The sequence below is a fragment of the Mytilus galloprovincialis genome, chromosome 2 (assembly GCF_965363235.1).
Source record: "Mytilus galloprovincialis chromosome 2, xbMytGall1.hap1.1, whole genome shotgun sequence".
NCBI lineage: Eukaryota > Metazoa > Mollusca > Bivalvia > Mytilida > Mytilidae > Mytilus > Mytilus galloprovincialis.
In genome coordinates this window covers 10394526-10415026 of record NC_134839.1, presented here as the reverse complement: position 1 = coordinate 10415026, position 20501 = coordinate 10394526, and the positions used below count along the sequence as shown (strand labels likewise).

Genomic DNA, 20501 nt, shown 5'->3' with positions numbered 1-20501 from the left:
TAAATAAGATTTAAAATGACTTAACCAAGTGAACATGCATTGATATTTTGGTATCTTTGATATACATTATAAGAAAATGTACCATAAATACTGAAATTCAGCTTGAAAACGTTCGTACGCGTTATGACCTGAGATTTGATTCTTCAATGCAGGTCATGACCTGCATTTTCATCGTCACAGGTTGACAGGTATGACTATATGCAAATACACAGAAAGAAGCTGAAGGATTCCAGTTATTAGAAATATGGAAACCAGTGAACTAAATTTGTCATGTGAGAACATTGGTGTTTGTTTGAGGAATCAGGACAATAACAGTGAAATGGACAATGATAATAGATTAGAAATGTATATCACACCATTTAATGATGGGACATCTGACAGTTTGAATGACTCTGACACTGGATGTGTGTTCAATTCTCATATACCACAAACTGGGTCTGCAGGCCTTTTATCTACAAAAATGACAAACAGTCCAAATGTGAATCATTTTAAAAACAGTTTTAAAACTAAAAATCTGTTTTGTAATTCATCAAAACTTTTATACAATAAAATAAGAAAGCAACCAAAAACTGTATCAGGGATTTGTAATCAGAGCACATCTGAATTACCTTCCTTTAATAATTTTCCAATATCACTTGTTATGACTCCTCCTACATTTGAATTCATGGAAATAAGACTACCTTTACTTCACACTTTCACCGACTCAACAAGAAGTATTACTCATACTGTTATAGATGAACATGGCCTTTTAGAAGGTCAGCAATTCAAATATAAACAGCCATTGTCTGATATAGATATTATTATTTGTCCAGCAAATGACACTTTACTTGAGAAGTTAAAACATAGTCTAACTAGTGAGGAATTTCAGTTTAAAATAAGGGAACATTGTTATGGCAATGATCTTACCGTTAAGGAAAAGGATGAAAATTTATATGAAATGGCGGAGAAAGAGTGCTCATTACTTTGTGCTACTGACAATATTAAACAGGATATAATAATTCAGAATCAAGATGCAGTTGACAATTTAATGAAGAAAAGAAATGACTTTTGTGGGGAACATTTTTACACTTTACCTCCTGGGAAACTTTTGATTGGTCGATCTTCAAGTGGTGAATGGTTGATTAGTTGCCCACAGCCTAAAAAAACTGTCAAATTCAAAGACACCAAGATTCCAAAATGGCCAAGAAAGGAAAATATACCTCAAGAAAAACTCTATTTAGATAGTTTACAAAATATTGAAAAAGAGAAGACTAAAGCTGCATTAGGCACTAATTCAGAGTCTCACCAGAAAGACCCATCATCCAGTAGTTACATTTGTATTGAAAATCTTAGTTGTATGACGAAAGAGAATCTTTCCTGTTATAAAGAATCAGTAGTGAAAGAAAGTACAGGTAAATATTATATAACTCACAGCAACATCAATTCATTTACAAATTTGGCAGCGTTGAGAGTTAAATAAGATGATTATATGATTTAGAACTAATTTGTGTCATAAATTTTCTAATTTAGCTATCATATATATTAGTATACATGTATGTACACATTCAAAATATATACTACACATATTTATACAGATAATCACTTGATGTGGCATAAAGCAACCAACAATTAATCAATCAGATCATCACTTTCACAAAAAGTAAAATCACAAAAATACTGAAGATTAAGAAAAAATTCAAAACAGAAAGTTCCCAACCAAATGGCAAAATTAAAGCTCAAACACATTAAGGAATGAAAAACAATTATTAACAGTATGATTTAAAAAATTATGAATAAAATACTGCTATAATTTTTTCAAATTTCATGAGCTTAAAATATCCGTTCATTGTATTTTTCATTGGAGTACTTGAGTATTACTCATTTGTCTTTGTTAGTGCATCATCACTGATCATGATACTAACTTTTATATTTTTATATATGAAGAACAATTTCCAAGCCGTAGTTCCTGTTGGCTTCTTCATAGTCTTATAGTCTTTCAGAACTATAAAGTTTAAAGAAATTAGTGTGACTTTTAATTTCAGATAAGACAAAGAATAACCAACAAACAATAAAACAAGAAAACACAACAGACACAATTGATACTTCTATTCAACCAATACCAGTAATGATGGTGTGTAAAGAAGGAGACTCATTGAAAGTTATACAGGTACCAGTTAAAATAGAAAACCAGCTAGTGGAGGAAAATATCAGTTTCCACTCAAATACATGTGAAAGTATTGAAAGTGAAGGCACAATTAAAGTGAAAGTAGAACCAGTTGATACTGGTTATGATACAGGTCAGATATGTATGTATGGTAAAGATATACAAGATGAGAATTCTCCACTGAATGTCAGAGTTCCCAATTTAAAACAGTGTGGTATCCATGGACATGATGAAAGTAAACATACATCAAACAGTGCAGAATCTAAAGTTGGCCACAAAAGAAAGTCACCAGAAGATGACCATCAGTATATCAAGAAATGTATTTCAGTAAGTGCTAAATATTGCATGTATGCAGTAGATAACAAATCTATTCGAAGTTTGTCAAAAAAAGATAGAGACTACTTGTAATAAGTATCAGTTGATACAGAAAATAAAAATGCTAAGCAAAAATAACTTAATAAATGTATGAACATTTCAATTCATGTGTATGTTTGGAAAAGAATGAAAATATAATATGTAAATATAGAAAATAATTATGCCTTGAAAGTTTGGACATTGTTGTACCAAAACTTGAACTCATAAAAAAACACACTATGATTTTCAAACCAAACAGCAAAGGCATTGTATTTCACATAATACAAAATTTTGTCAGTTACTAAAAAAGACTGCTAACCTTCACTATAAGCTACCCATGCTATTATCTGTACCATCAACAATAACCTTTTACATTTAGAGCTTCAAAAATCTAGTTTAACCATGAAAGTAAATTCTTTTTCTGGTTTTCTTTGATTATTTTTAATATGTTTCATAACCTATCAAATCATTAAAGAGTAAAAAATATATGACCAAATTAATTTCAATCTTGATAAAGGGAAACAACTCAGTTTAAAAAAAATGTCAAAATTTCTATCTCTAATGTTATAGATGTAAAAAAGGACAAAATGTAGGAGTCCTGTTAGAAAAAAATGTAATTTTTGTTCACCACTTCTTTGATAATATTATAAAGTTTTTTTTAATCCTAACTGCCTGACTGCAAAAACTTCTCAAAAATAGCAGTAAATTTGAATTTACATAAAGATTATATTTTATGCTACACATGTCTATTGAACAAGATCTATTGTCCCTCGCATAATGAGATGCAGGGGACATGGAAAAACTGGGCATACATCCTTTCGCCAGTCTGCGTGTCTATCTGTACATCTGTCTGTACATCTGTCTGTCTGTCTGTACTTGTGAGTGTCTGTCCATCTGGTCATGTTAGCGCTCTCGAAGGTACAGTTTTTGCAAGATTTTTATAAAACTTATACTATAGGTTAATATCAGCAATATCTCTGACAAGTTTTATAATGGTGGCCGACTGACTTTTTCAAAAAAAGAGTTATGTTGCTTGGAAATATTAAATTTATAGAAAATCACCTCGGTAGCGCCCTAATGGGTACAATTCTTGCTGATTCAAGACTTATAGTGTACTACGATTGTACAGATGTTCAAGATGGCGGTATACCATGAATCTTCCATAACCAGTTTAGTTTAATAAATAGTTGGACAATATGTTACTGCAATAATATTTTATGAAAATTGTCTTGTTACATACATTGTTTTATATACTTAACAGAATCACACAATATAAATTTTAATTTCTCCTCTGCTTCAACATTGCATTGCAGGATATCATATCCTATTAAGGTGAAATGCTAGCATTAAAAGTATAATTTATATATTGATATTTTTATTTCAGGTTCCTTTACAAACAGATCTGATTGCATTCAACAGTTCCCACTCAGAAGAAAAAGGTAAAAACAGTAATTGATAGGGTACTTTTATGATTCTGCCAAAAATCTGATTAAACACTGTAGTATATTTTATTGTCGAGCCTGCAACTTTTGTTGCAGGAAGCTCGACATAGGGATAGTGATCCGGCGGCGGCGTTAGCTAACTTCTTAAAAGCTTTATATTTTAGAAGGTGGAAGACCTGGATGCTTCATACTTTGTATATAGATGCCTCATGTTACGAAGTTTCCGTCAGTCACATGTCCAATGTCCTCGACCTCATTTTCATGGTTTAGTGACCACTTGAAAAAAAAGTTCAAACTTTTTGTAATGTTGAATTCTCTCTTATTATAAGTAATAGGATAACTATATTTGATATGTGCGTACCTTGCAAGGTCCTCATGTCTGTCAGACAGTTTTTACTTGACCTTGACATAATTTCATGGATCAGTGAACAAGGTTAAGTTTTGGTGGTCAAGTCCATATCTCAGATACTATAAGCAATAGGGCTAGTATATTCGGTGTATGGAAGGACTGTAAAGTGTACATGTCCAACTGGCAGGTGTCATCTGACCTTGACCTCATTTTCATGGTTCAGTGGTTATAGTTAAATTTTTGTGTTTTGGTCAGTTTTTCTCATACTATATGCAATAGGTCTACTATATTTGTTGTATGGAATGAGTGTATGGTGTACATGTCTAGCGGGCAGATGTCATGTGACCTTGACCTCATTTTCATGATTCAGTGGTCAAAGTTAAGTTTTTGAGTTTTGGTCTTTTTATCTAATTCTATATGCCATAGGTCAACTATATTTGGTGTATGGAAATATTTTATGATCTTTATGTCAGTCGTGCAGGTTTTATTTGACCGTGACCTCATTTTCACGGTTCATTGCACAGTGTTAAGTTTTTGTGTTTTGGTCTATTTTTCTTAATAGGTCAACTATATATGTTGTATAGAAGCATTGTTAGCTGTACATGTCTGCCTGGCATGGTTCATCTGACCTTGACCTCATTTTCAAGGTTCATTGGTTTTTGTTTAGTTATCTTGGTTAATGTTCATGTTTATGTGATAGTTGTAATAAAACTTAGCTTTATACTTAGGACTATCAGCATAATATCAATGATTAGTATAGAAGGCGAGACATTTCAGCGTGCACACTTTTGTTTTTTAATATACTAGGGACAATATTCCCCAATATTCATGCAATAGGTCCGAGACCACAATTATTTTGTAGTGTATTTCTTTTAGACAATAAATGCAAATTAAAAAAATCCAACCTGTGCTTTCTCAATAATTTTTTTACAGTGTGTTGAACTACTTTTGGAACAAATTATATCAAAATTATAGGAAACTTCATCAGCCCTTACCCAAAATATAGACAATTTTATGTTAAGGGGGTCTTGAAATCTTTTGACAGCTTCTGACGTGGTAATTTTTAACCTTTTCCAACTGGACCAAATCACTACTTTACTTTAAAATTCATTACCCAATTTTTATGACAATGTCATTTCATCCCTTGACTTACTATTTGAGATATAAAATAAACAGTGGCGGATCCAGGGGGGGGGGGGGGGTTCCGGGGGTGCGCACCCCCCCTTTATTTTTGCCGATCAATGCATTTGTATCGGGACATATGTTTTGCACCCCCCCTTTGCCCTGGGTGCCCTGGGTTAGCACCCCCCTTTCGAAAATTCCTGCATCCGCCCCTGAAATAAATTTGGAAGGGATATAAAAAAAATTGGCAAGTAACACACTGTCCACACTAGGGACTACATTCTTGGACAACGAAAATCAAGGGACGACAATTGTAGTCTTGGACCAACAACCCTTTTATTGTATAGCAATGTAATATTTGAAAGTAAAAATTGGTTTAAACTAAGATTTTGTTGTTGATGACGTCATGAATTTCATAGATTTTTTGCACTAGTGCAATATTAGAATTTATTGACCACTATTTTTTGGTTACCATTTGTTGGAAATATTAAATTGCTATGCAATAATACCAAGTATTAAGAAATGAGTGTTTTTATAATGGCCCTTTTATATGTCCTTGGTCAGTAATAATGGCCTCAGATGTCTGTAATGGCCCTCAGCGTTGCCTCGGGCCATTACAGACTTCCTCGACCATTATTACATACCTTGGACGTATAACAGGGCCATTATCATGATTATAAAAACACCCATTCATTGATACTATATTATTATTTCTTTTCAAGTCAAATAAATGGGATAAGCAGTTTTATGTGTTCCTAATATCATTGTTTTTATGGCCTGATTTTTTTTCTTTTGTTGAATTGTTATCCCATGAAAAGTTAGCTTTCAAATATTTTAAACCACAACTTACATAGTCTTAAAGGGGAGAAAACTCAAGTGTTTTAATAGTGAATATTGTATATTAAAATGGAACAATTTGTGGTGTATGGGAGGCAACTTTTGATATCAAGTAGGTTATGAAAAAAAATGATGCATGGGATAGTGAAAACTGAAAAGAGAACATTGAAAATGAGAGTGTGAATAGGGGTGTTTCAGTTTTGTATTCTTTATTTTTTTATTTCATTTTAGTTTAGGTCCATTATTCTCTATTCTTTACTTTTTGGTCTATTTTTCTGAATACTTTTTTTTTACCTTTAGTCTGCATGTTTTGCCTCTAAATCACCTTTTCTATAAAACCCACCAAGACCCTCAAATATTACTCTTTTTTGTTTTTATATGTAATTATATACAAAAATGATTTATGTCTAATGCCTTTAACCAATTAGTGATGTTGAAGTATGAAAATTCAGATTTTTTTTCTCTAAAATATAGTCTTCTGTATGGTAAAATTTAAAATTTTTAATATAATGCATTTACAACTACTATTTTTGGTATTACAATACTTAGAGACCAATTAAAATAGCTTGATTCTGGGTCCTAGTTGTTTGTACCACTACTGTATATCTATATTATATATATCGCATGGTTTGATAAATTGAATAGACTATTGTTTGAACTCAGTACTATATTATAAAATTATTCCTATGATAAATGTTGAATAAAACCATATTTGAATTAGATGATAGGAATACAAGGGCACAACATGTGCAGTATACTTCAACAAGACAGCAATCTAACTAAAAAGTACAAAAAAGATTTGATGGTCAATATGCAGTCATGTTCAGTGAACTTCAGTCCACTAATAGACTATTTTGAAATTACTGACTTTTGACTCAAGAGTATATAATTATTCTGCATATGTATGCAAATAGCATGCAGCAATACAAAATATCATTGCAAAATGTAGGATGTGCCTTAGAATTACCACAAAAGTTTTAATCTTTTTAACCTTCTCAAAAGTTTGGAAAAAAAATGATTACGTGTACGTTCACCAGAGATACCTTACTTTAGTAAATGTACTGATAAGTCTTGTGAAAGAAAGTAAGTGTGACTATCAATTTAACTACTTAATTTTAAAGCTTGTTCCAGTCTGTTAGAGGACAACTACTCTGGTTCTGGAGCAGAGGATTCAGAGACCAGCAGGAGTGGACAGGAATACTCTGGTATTAGTTTTCCCGTAATGAATGACAGGGAAACAGATGCTTTAATGGATATTGAAACAACAAGAGGTACAAAGAGACAAGCAAGATGGGGAGTTAAAATGTTCAAGGGTTAGTTTATGTTATGGCAACTTGTATTGTATTACAGTAGTAAAAGATTACCATATGTAGTCATTTTCAAGGTTAACTTAATTGTTCATGTAGTTTCTCAATGTCTGAAGTATGACTGAGGACATATATCTGAAGTTATGTGCTAAGAGAATACCATCTTTATATATCAACAGTTCAAGCTTTCAACAGCACTGAGGATAGAATATTTGATGTAATGTGCTAAAAGAGGGACGAAAGATACCAAAGGGACAGTCAAACTCATCAATCTAAAACAAACCAACAACGCCATGGCTAAAAATTAAAAAGACAAACAAACAACAGCACACACGACACAACATAGAAAACTAAAGAATAAACAACACGAACCCCACCAAAAAACTAGGGGTGATTTCAGGTGTTCCGGAAAGGTAAGCAGATCCTGCTCCACATGTGGCACCTGTCGTGTTGCTTATGTGATAACAAATCAGGTAAATAGTCTTAATTTGGTAGGTCACATTCATGAAAGGGAAGGGGATTGTAGTTACGATGTAAGGAACATATCCGTTATCATTTGTGAAACGGTTATTCCATAACGGTCAACCAACTCGTGATGGCGTCCTTAAAATTTACGAAGGGATGATTTCAACTTCACTATTTGGAACTCTTGGTTTAATAGCTTCCTTGTGAGCAGCAACCCTCTATCAAGAAAATCATGATAGGAAATGCAAGCACGGGAATATCGTATCAATTGGGAGATATATACCGCAAACAGGTGCTGCTGGAATGTTGCTACTTAGAAATGGAAAGTTCACAATTGGAAAGCTGAAATCATCTCTTTTGTCGTAAAGTTTTGTTTTCAACCAACCCTCATTGTCAATTTCTAGATGTAAGTCAAGATATGAGGCCAACTTAACTGTATCTGTAGTATCCTTTATCTCTAGCTCGATTGGATAGACGCGTTCCACATAGTCACCAAATTTTGAATTATTTAGAGAAAGAACATCATCTATATAGCGAAAAGTAGAATTAAAGGATATTGCTAACTTCTTATATTTCTTCCTAAGAAGTTCGTGCATGAAGTCAGCCCATAATAATAATGAAACAAGTCGGCAAGTAGAGGGGCACAGTTTGTTCCCATTGGAATGCCGACAGTCTAATAAGAGGATCCCATCTCTTTATTATCAATAGTCCAAGGACATATATCTGAAGTTATATGTGCTATGAGAATACCATCTGTGTATCAACGATCAACAGTCCAAGCTTTCAGCAGCCATTTTTACACTGTGTTGTTGTTTTTGGTGGAAGAAGACTTCAAGTCTTCTGAAGGCCAATGGTGCCGACTTTAAATTCATTGAGCCTCCGTATGCAGCATTCGTTTCTGTGTATTACAATTTCATAACAAATTCTGATTACTGACAATGATTTTTATACGACCTGCAAAAATTGAAAATTGTTTGGTCGTATATTGGTATGATGTTGGCATCGTCATCTGCGTCGTCGTCGTCCGAATACTTTTAGTTTTCGCACTCTAACTTTAGTAAAAGTGAATAGAAATCTATGAAATTTTAAAACAAGGTTTATGACCACAAAAGGAAGGTTGGGATTGATTTTGGGATTTTTAGTTCCAATATTTTAGGAATAAGGGGCCAAAAAGGGCCCAAATAAGCATTTTCTAGGTTTTCACACTATAACTTTAGTTTAAGTAAATAGAAATCTATGAAATTTTGAATTGGAGTTATCTTTCTTTGTCCAGAATAGTAGTTGAATCAACTTAAATCATTGTTTTATACAATATACAATGTATATTCACTTTTACTACCAACTGATAAATTTAAACCATCTTTACCATTCAGTGATAACAAGCACTTTATTTTACATTTTAATTTTTTATGATGTATTTAAATGAGTTGTTTTTGTTGCAAACTCCATTAGAAATTTGAATTGAGATCAGTTTTGGAAAAAGGGAAAGGGGGATGTGAAAAAAAAAATGGGGGAGGGGGTAAATTTTTCTCATTTCAGATTTCATAAATAAAAAGAAAATTTCTTCAAACATTTTTTTGAGAGGATTTATATTCAACAGCATAGTGAATTGCTCAAAGGCAAACAAAATATTTTAAGTTCATTAGACCACATTCATTCTGTGTCAGAAACCTATGCTGTGTCAACTATTTAATCACAATCCAAATTTAGAGCTGAATCCAGCTTGAATGTTGTGTCCATACTTGCCCCAACCTTTCAGGGTTCAAGCTTTCAGTGTTCAACCTCTGCGGTCTTATAAAGCTGCGCCCTGCGGAGCATCTGGTTATACCATATTAGGGTACTGAAAATATGTGTTATATATATAGGCATGGTGATAAATTTTTGATGGAGCATAAAAGTTGCAACTTCCTGAATCAGTGCAAAGATCAGATAGTTTGGTCCTTCTTTCATGTCTTATTTGGTTATGTAGCATCCCAAGTATTTTTGGAAAGTTTGCTATAGCTTGCTATAGCTACTTTCCATAGGCGTCGGCCTCAACTTTCAATGAGACAGACTAATGCAATGTTCTGCTCCAAGATTATGTAGTACTAGTGTTTGAATTCTGATTCTTGGATATTTTGAGTAACTACTCTTTTAAAAAGATAATTGACACGTTTTATTTTAACAATACACAGGTGATAGAATATAAAATAATTGATAATTATATGGATTATATGTCTCACGCCAAGGACGGGTAAAGGTAAATACAGGCTTTAATAGAAGAGTACATTGTTTTTGTCAAACTGAAATCGATCTGAAAGTTTTGAAGCCAAAAATCATTTGAAAACTTTTAATTCCGTTATTTATAAAATACAAGCTGTTTCACTTTCCAATGTGGATATAAGGACCTCCACTCGTTCAACATGCTCAAGTGGATCAAACTGACAACAGAAAAACATTGTCTTAATTAAAGGATGCTTTTGTCCAGACAGAGAAACTATACCATAATTATTTTAATTTTTAATTTGGCAAAAATGGTTGAATTAATAGCGAGAGGACTGTACATATTACCTATGCGTAATTTCATTGGAAATTATAACTATATATATTTTTTTTTCACCACAGCCAGATGCATTGCAGGGTACATAAAATATCGCACGTTCATTCCTCTGTCTGTCCTTCCGGTCATTATGGTTAATTAGATTTTTCATGTGTACAATTCTTGTCAAATTTCTATTAAACTGATATCGTATGGACACGTTCGAAAATGAGTGCATATCAACTATCCTTTAAAAGAGACAGCAAGGACTGTGAAAAAAAAACACACCTGGTTTGGTTACTCAAAAGTTCACCAAAAATATACAGATCGTTTGACCATCATGAAAAAAACAACCATGACATTAGGATAATATGCTGTACCATGTTTACGACGGACAGAGGGAAGCCGGACATTTGTATACCATAATACGTCCCATCAAAATTTTTGCATGAATTATTTGCCACTGGATGTTAAGCAACCAACAATTAATCAATTTAATTGGTATTAAGCTGGCATTGAAGATCTCACAGAAACAGTAATGTGTTTTATTTCTTATGGTTTTATTATACTGTTATCATGTCAGAATCAAATCCACTAATATAACTGGGGTAGAAGTAAGATGCGGGAGAAACAGAAATTGGAGCATCGAAAAATCCACATTTACTTTTCTAATTACGGAAAATTACACTCATTACGTCCCGAAAAAAGTGACGTTTTGCGGGAATTTAAACACTTAACGTCGCGCCAAGAGTTAAGTCCCTTGAAACTGTATCGGATGCCCTTAATTAATGACAATTAGTAGCATAGCATCCGTATAATTTAAAAGCAACCAAGTCATCATATACTTCTTAGAATATTATAGTTCAGTGTTTCCCCCGTAATTAATATTGCCAATAATTAAGAAGTTCCGGATCAAGTCCGACACCGATACCAATAGTATATTCACCTGTTACCTATTGCCATATCTGTACGTTTCGCATCTGACAGGCGCACCACCAAACGGTGTATTTAGAATTTTGCTGTATACTGTTGAGTAAAAAATATTCCATTTCAGGCCCTTTTGTTTTCCAAATTATTAATATTACCAATAATAATTAATAGGTTCCAGGTCGACGGGTTCAAACAGAAAGATTTTGAAAGCAGAGAAAACTGTACGTCTTATAATCGGCATGACTTTATCAGATGATAATACCAATACTAAAATAAGGCATACGCATAGTTATATACTTTAAGTCAGCCATGGACCTGCGATATCACGGGTGTGTTCTAGTATAATACTAAAATAACGAGGTCAATTTGTCAGCTGTCATGGGGTAAAAATGACTAATCAAAGAATTCAATTATATATATATATCCAATATAGGACAATGGTGTTGATTAAAAATTACACCACTCCAGACCCTTTTTTCCCCACATAATTAATATTGCCAATAATTAACAAGTTCAGGGTCGAATCGGATACCGATACCAATAGTATATTTACCTGTTACCTATTACCTTATCTGTACATTTCTCATCTGACACGCTCACCACCAAACCGTCACGGTATTTCAGAATTTGCTATTTACACAGGTTAATTGATTGGACTTCAACATCATCAAAAACTACCTCAACCAAAAACTTTAACCTGAATGGGACAGATAGACAAACAAACAGACGGAAGGACGGACGCACAGACCAGAAAACATAATGTACATAAATGGGGCATTAAAAGTGATATTTGGAAATTGCTGCCAAGACAATAGTTTTGTTTGAAAAATCCAAACTGTGATTAAATACATATTTGAAAATATACACGCCTATAACCTATTTGAAATAATACACATATACAGTTGCAAACTTTCCAGAGATGCTATCCAACACTTTGATTTTATACATCATCAGCTTTCTAAACACTTATTTCTGAGCATTCCCTTATACAGTTAGTCAAGAAAACACCTTGACCTATATATATATAGAAATTTGACATGATTTTAAAACTGAACACAATGAATATAGGTTAATTATTAAGTTGGTATACATAGAAAACTGTTTTTATGACCTACAATAGTAGAGGGGCATTATTTTTTCTGGTCTGTGCATCCGTTCCTCCGTCCGTCTGTCTGTCTGTTCGTTCGTTTTCCGTTCGTTCGTCCGTCTGTCCCGCTTCAGGTTAAAGTTTTTGGTCAAGGTAGTTTTTGATGAAGTTGAAGTCCAATCAACTTGAAACTTAGTATACATGTGCCCTATGATATGATCTTTCTAATTTAAATGCCAAATTATAGTTTTGACCCCAATTTTACGGTTCACTGAACATAGAAAATGATAGTGCAAATTGCAGGTTAAAGTTTTTGGTCAAGGTAGTTTTTAATAAAGTAGAAGTCCAATCAACTTGAAACTTAGTATACATGTTCCCTTTGATAAGATCATTCTAACTTTAATGCCAAATTAGAGAATTTATTCCAATTTCACGGTCCACTAAACATAGAAAATGATAGTGCGAGTGGGGCATCCGTGTACTGTGGACACATTCTTGTATATATCAATTTTAAGTGTTGTTACTGTTTTCATTTTTATGTGACACATTGATAGTCTTGCTATTTTCCTTTCAGAATGGTTGAAACAAAGGGAATTTGATCCAAATTTTGAAGATTTATCCATAAAAGTTCTTGATGAAAGACTTGAAAAATTTTATGCTGAATTAAGAACAGCTGATGGTAAATTATATGCAGCAAACTCATTCCGAGGCATCAGAGCTTCCATCAACCGTCACCTGACTACTAACCCGTATAATAGGTCATTATCCTTATTCACTGATCATGACTTTCATGAATCAAACATGGTCTTCAAAGTTATGATGCGGAAAATAAAAATGGAAGTTGTGAAGAAAGAACTACCACCACCAATTTCAGGAGAAGACATGACAAAGTTAACAAGATCACCTGTTTTAACTATCAACACTCCCAAAGGATTGCAGAACAAAGTGTGGCTTGATTTGACCCTTAATTTCACATACAAAAATTGTCTAAAACAACGTGATTATAGAACTCATATGTTTGTTTTTAAGACTGATGACAATGGAATGGAATATGTAGAGATAAAGGATCCTAATAGACAACCTGGTGAAGTCAGTCCAAAAATGGTTGCAACTCGAGACATATATTGTCCAGTTGTCTCATTGATGAAATATTTGACTAAGCGTAATAAAGCTTCAGAAGACTTCTTCCAACAACCTAGGTGTCCGAAATCTATGACTGATGACAGTTGGTACACGTCACGTCCCTTAGGGGAAAGACAACTTGCAAATATGATGAAAATTATATCCAAAGAAGCAGGACTGAGTCGTGTTTATTCTAATATAGTGCTGAAGGAAACTATACTTAATTCTTTACTTTATATGCCTATGAAACCTGAAAAAGTATAGGAGTTCTTAGTACAGTCTACACCTTTATTTATATTTAATTCAAATGACACTAATATTATCAGTATTTAAAAGAACTATTGTGTTTTAAGATTGCTAGCAATTTGATTTAGAAGTCAGTTTAGAAGATGAATTTTATATTAAGGTAGCACAATACAAAGATTTTATAACTCCAACTCCCAAGTTTTAACATGTTGTAACTTTCTTAATAATGCTTCAAAATTTATAAAAGTGGTAGTTTTGGATAGCTAACAGATTACTCTTTCAAATTAATGCAATGTAAGTATTATGCAACAATTATGTAACCAATTATAATGTTAGCTGAGTCTAAAATATTTTTCACCAAATTTCCACTTTCAAATGAAATTAGCTTCTGCATATGTATCCCTAGAGGGTTGATTTTATTATATGTTGTTCCTATGGCCATTATCTACAAAAGGGTGTCTCAGATTTCAGATAGAATGTATAGAACAAATTTTACACCTAATTAAACATTTTCTTCTTTTATGTGGTTAGGATGTTTACACTAATAAGAGATTGATGAGAGAATGGAACACCATAGAGACAATCTGAGACACCCTTTTGAAGCCCATGAAGTGTTGATTAAGATTTGGTTAAAATTTTCTGTATAGTTAAAGAGATGATAGAGCTAAATTCATTCAAGTGAACCTACCCAGATTTTGCCACTAATTACATACTAATTGATTACATAATGATTGCATAATAAAAATATAGCATTCATTTAAAAGATTGATATTTTATCTATCTATATATACCTCTTTTTTAGCTCACCTGTCCCTTCGGGACAAGTGAGCTTATGCCATCACTTGGCGTCCGTCTTCGTCCGTCGTCTGTCGTCGTCTGTCGTCGTAAACTATTTCAAGAATCTTCTCCTCTGAAAGTACTGGGCCAAATACTTTCAAACTTTAACTGAATGTTCCTTAGGGTATCTAATTTATAAATTGTATCCGAAGTTTTGATCTATCAACAAACATGGTCGCCATTGCTAAAAATAGAACATAGGGGTCAAATGCAGTTTTTGGCTTATAACTCAAAAACCAAAGCATTTAGAGCAAATCTGACAGGGTAATATTGTTTATCAGGTCAAGATCTATCTGCCCTGAAATTTTCAGATGAATCAGACAACCCGTTGTTGGGTTGCTGCCCCTGAATATGTAATTTTAAGGAAATTTTGCTGTTTTTGGTTATTATCTTGAATATTATTATAGATAGAGATAAACTGTAAACAGAAATAATGTTCAGCAAAGTAAGATTTACAAATAAGTCAACATGACGGAAATGGTCAGTTGACCCCTTTAGGAGTTATTGCCCTTTATATTCAATTTTTAACCATTTTTCGTAAATCTTAGTAATCTTTTACAAAAATCTTCTCCTCTGAAACTACTGGGCCAAATACTTCCAAACTTTAACTGAATGTTCCTTAGGGTATCTAGTTTGTAAATTGTATCCGAAGTTATGATCTATCAACAAACATGGTCGCCATTGCTAAAAATAGAACATAGGGGTCAAATGCAGTTTTTGGCTTATAACTCAAAAACCAAAGCATTTAGAGCAAATCTGATGTGGGTAATATTGTTTATCAGGTCAAGATCTATCTGCCCTGAAATTTTCAGATGAATCAGACAACCTGTTGTTGGGTTGCTGCCCCTGAATTGATAATTTTAAGGAAATTTTGCTGTTTTTGTTTATTATCTTGAATATAATTATAGATAGAAATAAACTGTAAACAGCAATAATGTTCAGCAAAGTAAGATCTTCAATTAAGTCAATTTGACCAAAATTGTCAATTGACCCCTTAAGGAGTTATTGCCCTTTAAAGACTTTTTTCACAATTTGTTCATCATGTTGACTTACTTTAAAAAATCTTCTCCTTTGAAACTGCTGTATCAATTTCAGCCAAACTTAGGCTAAATGAGTTTCAGAGTATCTAGTATAAATTTTATATTTTATTTCCTTGTATGTCAAGAAACATAGCTCCTATGGCTAAAATAGAACATAGGAGAAAATGATTATTTTTTTTGGCTTTTGAAGAAAATAGGACGATCCAAAAAACATTTAAATAAATTGAAAAGCCAAAATAATCATTGATGAGAGATTTAACCAAAAGAATTAAGGTGAGCGATTCAGGCTCTTGAGAGCCTCTTGTTTTATTTTCTATGCATTCATAAGAAAGTTACAGCATTTAAAAGGTTAGTGATTGGAAGTAAAAAAATCTTTGTATTGTGCTACCTTAAATAGTCATTTTTTAGCTCACCTGACCCAAAGGGCCAAGTGAGCTTTTCCCATCACTTTGCGTCCGGCGTCGGCGTCGTCCGGCGTCGTTAACTTTTACAAAAATCTTCTCCTCTGAAACTGCCAGGCCAAATTAAAAAAACTTGGCCACAATCATCATTGGGGTATCTAGTTTAAAAAATGTGTGGCGTGACCCCGCCAACCAACCAAGATGGCCGCCATGGCTAAAAATAGAACATAGGGGTAAAATGCAGTTTTTGGCTTATAACTAAAAACCAAAGCATTTAGAGCAAATCTGACATCGGTAAAATTGTCTATCAGGTCAAGATCTATCTGCCCTGAAATTTTCAGATGAATCAGACAACCCGTTGTTGGGTTCCTGCCCCTGAATATGTAATTTTAAGGAAATTTTGATGTTTTTGGTTATTATCTTGAATATTATTATAGATTAAGATAAACTGTTAACAGCAATAATGTTCAGCAAAGTAAGATTTACAAATAAGTCAACATGACCGAAATGGTCAGTTGACCCCTTTAGGAGTTATTGCCCTTTATAGTCAATTTTTTACCATTTTTCGTAAATCTTAGTAATCTATTACAAAAATCTTCTCCTCTGAAACTACATGGCCAAATTAATCCAAACTTGGCCACAATCATCTTTGGGGTATCTAGTTTTAAAAATGTGTGGTGTGACCCGACCAACCAACCAAGATGGCTGCCATGGCTAAAAATAGAACATAGGGGTGAAATGTAGATTTTGGCTTATAACTCTGAAACCAAAGCATTTAGAGCAAATCTGACATGGGTAAAATTGTTCATCAAGTGAAAATCTATCAGCCCTGAAACTTTCAAATGAATAGGACAACCGGTTATTGGGTTGCTGCCCCGAAAAAAGTAATTTGAAGGAAATTTTGCAGATTTTGGTTATTATCTTGAATATTATTAGCTCACCTGGCCCGAAGGGCCAAGTGAGCTTTTCTCATCACTTGGCGTCCGGCGTCCGTCGTCCGTCGTCGTCCGTCGTCCGTCGTCCGTCGTCCGTCGTCGTCCGTCGTCGTTAACTTTTACAAAAATCTTCTCCTCTGAAACTACTGGGCCAAATCAAACCAAACTTGGCCACAATCATCATTGGGGTATCTAGTTTAAAAAATGTGTGGCGTGACCCGGTCAACCGACCAAGATGGCCGCCACGGCTAAAAATAGAACATAGGGGTAAAATGCAGTTTTTGGCTTATAACTCAAAAACCAAAGCATTTAGAGCAAATCTGACAGGGGTAAAAATGTTTATCAGGTCAAGATCTATCTCCCCTGAAATTTTCAGATGAATCGGTCAATCGGTTGTTGGGTTGCTGCCCCTGAATTGGTAATTTTGAGGAAATTTTGCTGTTTTTGGTTATTATCTTGAATATTATTATAGATAGAGATAAACTGTAAACAGGAATAATGTTCAGCAAAGTAAGATCTACAAATAAGTCACATGACCAAAATGGTCAGTTGACCCGTTTAGGAGTTATTGCCCTTTATAGTCAATTTTTAACCATTTTTCGTTAATTAAAGTAATCATTTACAAAAATCTTCTCCTCTGAAACTATTGGGCCAAATTAATCCAAACTTGGCCACAATCATCTTTGGGGTATCTAGTTTAAAAAATGTGTGGCGTGACCTGGTCAACCAACCAAGATGGCCGCCACGGCTAAAAATAGAACAAAGGGGTAAAATGCAGTTTTTGGCTTATAACTCAAAAACCAAAGCATTTTGAGGAAATCTGACGTGGAATAAAAATGTTTATCAGGTCAAGATCTATCTGCCCTGAAATTTTCAGATGAATCGGTCAATCGGTTGTTGGGTTGCTGCCCCTGAATTGGTAATTTTGAGGAAATTTTGCTGTTTTTGGTTATTATCTTGAATATTATTATAGATAGAGATAAACTGTAAACAGCAATAATGTTCAGCAAAGTAAGATCTACAAATAAGTCAACATGACCAAAATGGTCAGTTGACCCGTTTAGGAGTTATTGCCCTTTATAGTCAATTTTTAACCATTTTTCGTAAATTAAAGTAATCTTTTACAAAAATCTTCTCCTCTGAAACTACTGGGCCAAATTAATCCAAACTTGGCCACAATCATCTTTGGGGTATCTAGTTTAAAAAATGTGTGGCGTGACCTGGTCAACCAACCAAGATGGCCGCCACGGCTAAAAATAGAACATAGGGGTAAAATGCAGTTTTTGGCTTATAACTCAAAAACCAAAGCATTTTGAGGAAATCTGACATGGGATAAAAATGTTTATCAGGTCAAGATCTATCTGCCCTGAAATTTTCAGATGAATCGGTCAATCGGTTGTTGGGTTGCTGCCCCTGAATTGGTAATTTTGAGGAAATTTTGCTGTTTTTGGTTATTATCTTGAATATTATTATAGATAGAGATGAATTGTAAACAGCAATAATGTTCAGCAAAGGAAGATCTACAAATAAGTCAACATGACCAAAATGGTCAGTTGACCCCTTTAGGAGTGATTGCCCTTTATAGTCAATCTTTAACCATTTTTCATAAATCTAAGTAATCTTTTACAAAATCTCCACTGAAACTACTAGGCCACAATCATCTTTGGGGTATCTAGTTTGAAAAATGTGTCCGATGACCTGGCCATTCAACCAAGATGGCCGCCACGGCTAAAAATAGAACATAGGGGTAAAATGCAGTTTTTGGCTTATAACTATGAAACCAAAGCATCTAGAGCAAATCTGACAAGAAGTTTAATTGTTAATCAAGTCAATATCTATCTGCCCTGAATTTTTCTGATGAATTGGACAACTGGTTGTTGGGTTGCTGCCCTCCAATTGGTAATTTTTAAAGAAATTTTGCCGTTTTTGGTTATCTTGAATACTATTATAGATAGCGATAAACTGTAAACAGCAATAATGTTCAGCAAAGTAAGATCTACAAATAAGTCAACATGACCTAAATGGTCAATTGACCCCTTAAGGAGTTATTGCCCTTTATAGTCAATTTTTAACAATTTTCATTAATTTGGTAAATTTATGTAAATTTTTACCAAATATAGTTCTCTGTTACTAATGGGCAAAGTTCATTATAGATATAATTGTAAGAAGCAAAATCGTTCAGTAAAGTAAGAACTTCAAACACATCACCATCACCAAAATACAATTTTGTCATGAATCCATTTGTGTCCTTTGTTTAATATGCACATAGACCAAGGTGAGCGACACAGGCTCTTTAGAGCCTCTAGTTATAGAAAGAGATAAACTGTAAACAGCAATAATGTTCAGCAAAGTAAGATCTACAAATAAGTCAACATGACCAAAATTATCAGTTGACCCCTTAAGGAGGTTTTGCCCTTTATAGTCCATTTTGACCAATTTTTCGTAAATTTTTGTAATCTTTTACAAAAATCTTCTCCTCTGAAACTCCTGGGCCAAATTTAACCAAACTTGGCCACAATCATTATTGGGGTATTTAGTTTAAAAATTGTGTGGCGTGACCCGTCCAACCGACCAAGATGGCTGCCATGGCTAAAAATAGAACATAGAGGGGAAATGTAGATGTTGGCTTATATCTCTGACACTAAAGCATTTAGAGCAAATCTGACTAAGTAAAATTGTTTATCAGGTCAAGATCTATCTGCCCTGAAATTTTCAGATAAATCAGACAACCTGTTGTTGGGTTGCTGCCCCCAAATTAGTAATTTTAAGGAAATTTTGCAGATTTTGGTTATTATCTTGAATATTATTATAGATAGAGATAAACTGTAAACAGAAATAATGTTCAGCAAAGTAAGATTTACAAATAAGTCAACATGACCGAAATGGTCAATTGACCCCCTAAGGAGTTATTGTCCTTTATAGTCAATTTTCAACAATTTTTATAAAATTTGTAAATTTTTACTAACATTTTCCACTGAAACTACTGGGCCAAGTTCATTATAGGTAGAGATAATTGTAAGCAGCAAGGATGTTCAGTAAAGTAAGATGTACAAACACATCACCATCACCAAAATACAATTTTGTCATGAATCCATCTGCTTCCTTTGTTTAATAGTCACATAGACCAAGGTGAGCGACACAGGCTCTTTAGAGCCTCTAGTTTTATAAATTTGTGATTAATTATATAATAAAGTGATACAATCCTAGAACTATTGTCAGTCCTTTAAATATGTGTTGGATGCAGTTTTATTTCAATATTCTATACACAACAGCCCTTGTGGATTTTACTTTTTCCACCTGGACAGCCCATCTGTGCCCACTCTAACTGTTTTCCCTCCTTTTTTTATTTTTTTTTAAAGAAGATTG

At 33.6% G+C, this 20501-nt stretch overlaps 1 protein-coding gene across 1 annotated transcript; it reads left to right on the top strand.

The window, feature by feature from the left end:
• Positions 1 to 209: 209 nt before the first annotated feature.
• Positions 210 to 20344, top strand: LOC143062854 (uncharacterized). The gene is made up of 5 exons (XM_076234667.1): positions 210 to 1391; positions 2022 to 2470; positions 3882 to 3936; positions 7369 to 7560; positions 13129 to 20344. The coding sequence occupies exons 1-5, from the start codon at positions 245 to 247 to the stop codon at positions 13938 to 13940; spliced, it is 2655 nt and encodes an 884-aa protein (XP_076090782.1). The 5' UTR covers positions 210 to 244; the 3' UTR covers positions 13941 to 20344.
• Positions 20345 to 20501: the final 157 nt, after the last annotated feature.

Bases quoted from the DNA above. Each gene is read 5' to 3' on its own strand.
- LOC143062854 (XM_076234667.1), top strand. From the start codon at position 245: ATGGAAACCAGTGAACTAAATTTGTCATGTGAGAACATTGGTGTTTGT. The intron at 2,471-3,881 runs GTAAGTGCTAAA...TTTTTATTTCAG, and splicing joins ATATCAAGAAATGTATTTCA to GTTCCTTTACAAACAGATCT. The intron at 3,937-7,368 runs GTAAAAACAGTA...TTAATTTTAAAG, and splicing joins TTCCCACTCAGAAGAAAAAG to CTTGTTCCAGTCTGTTAGAG.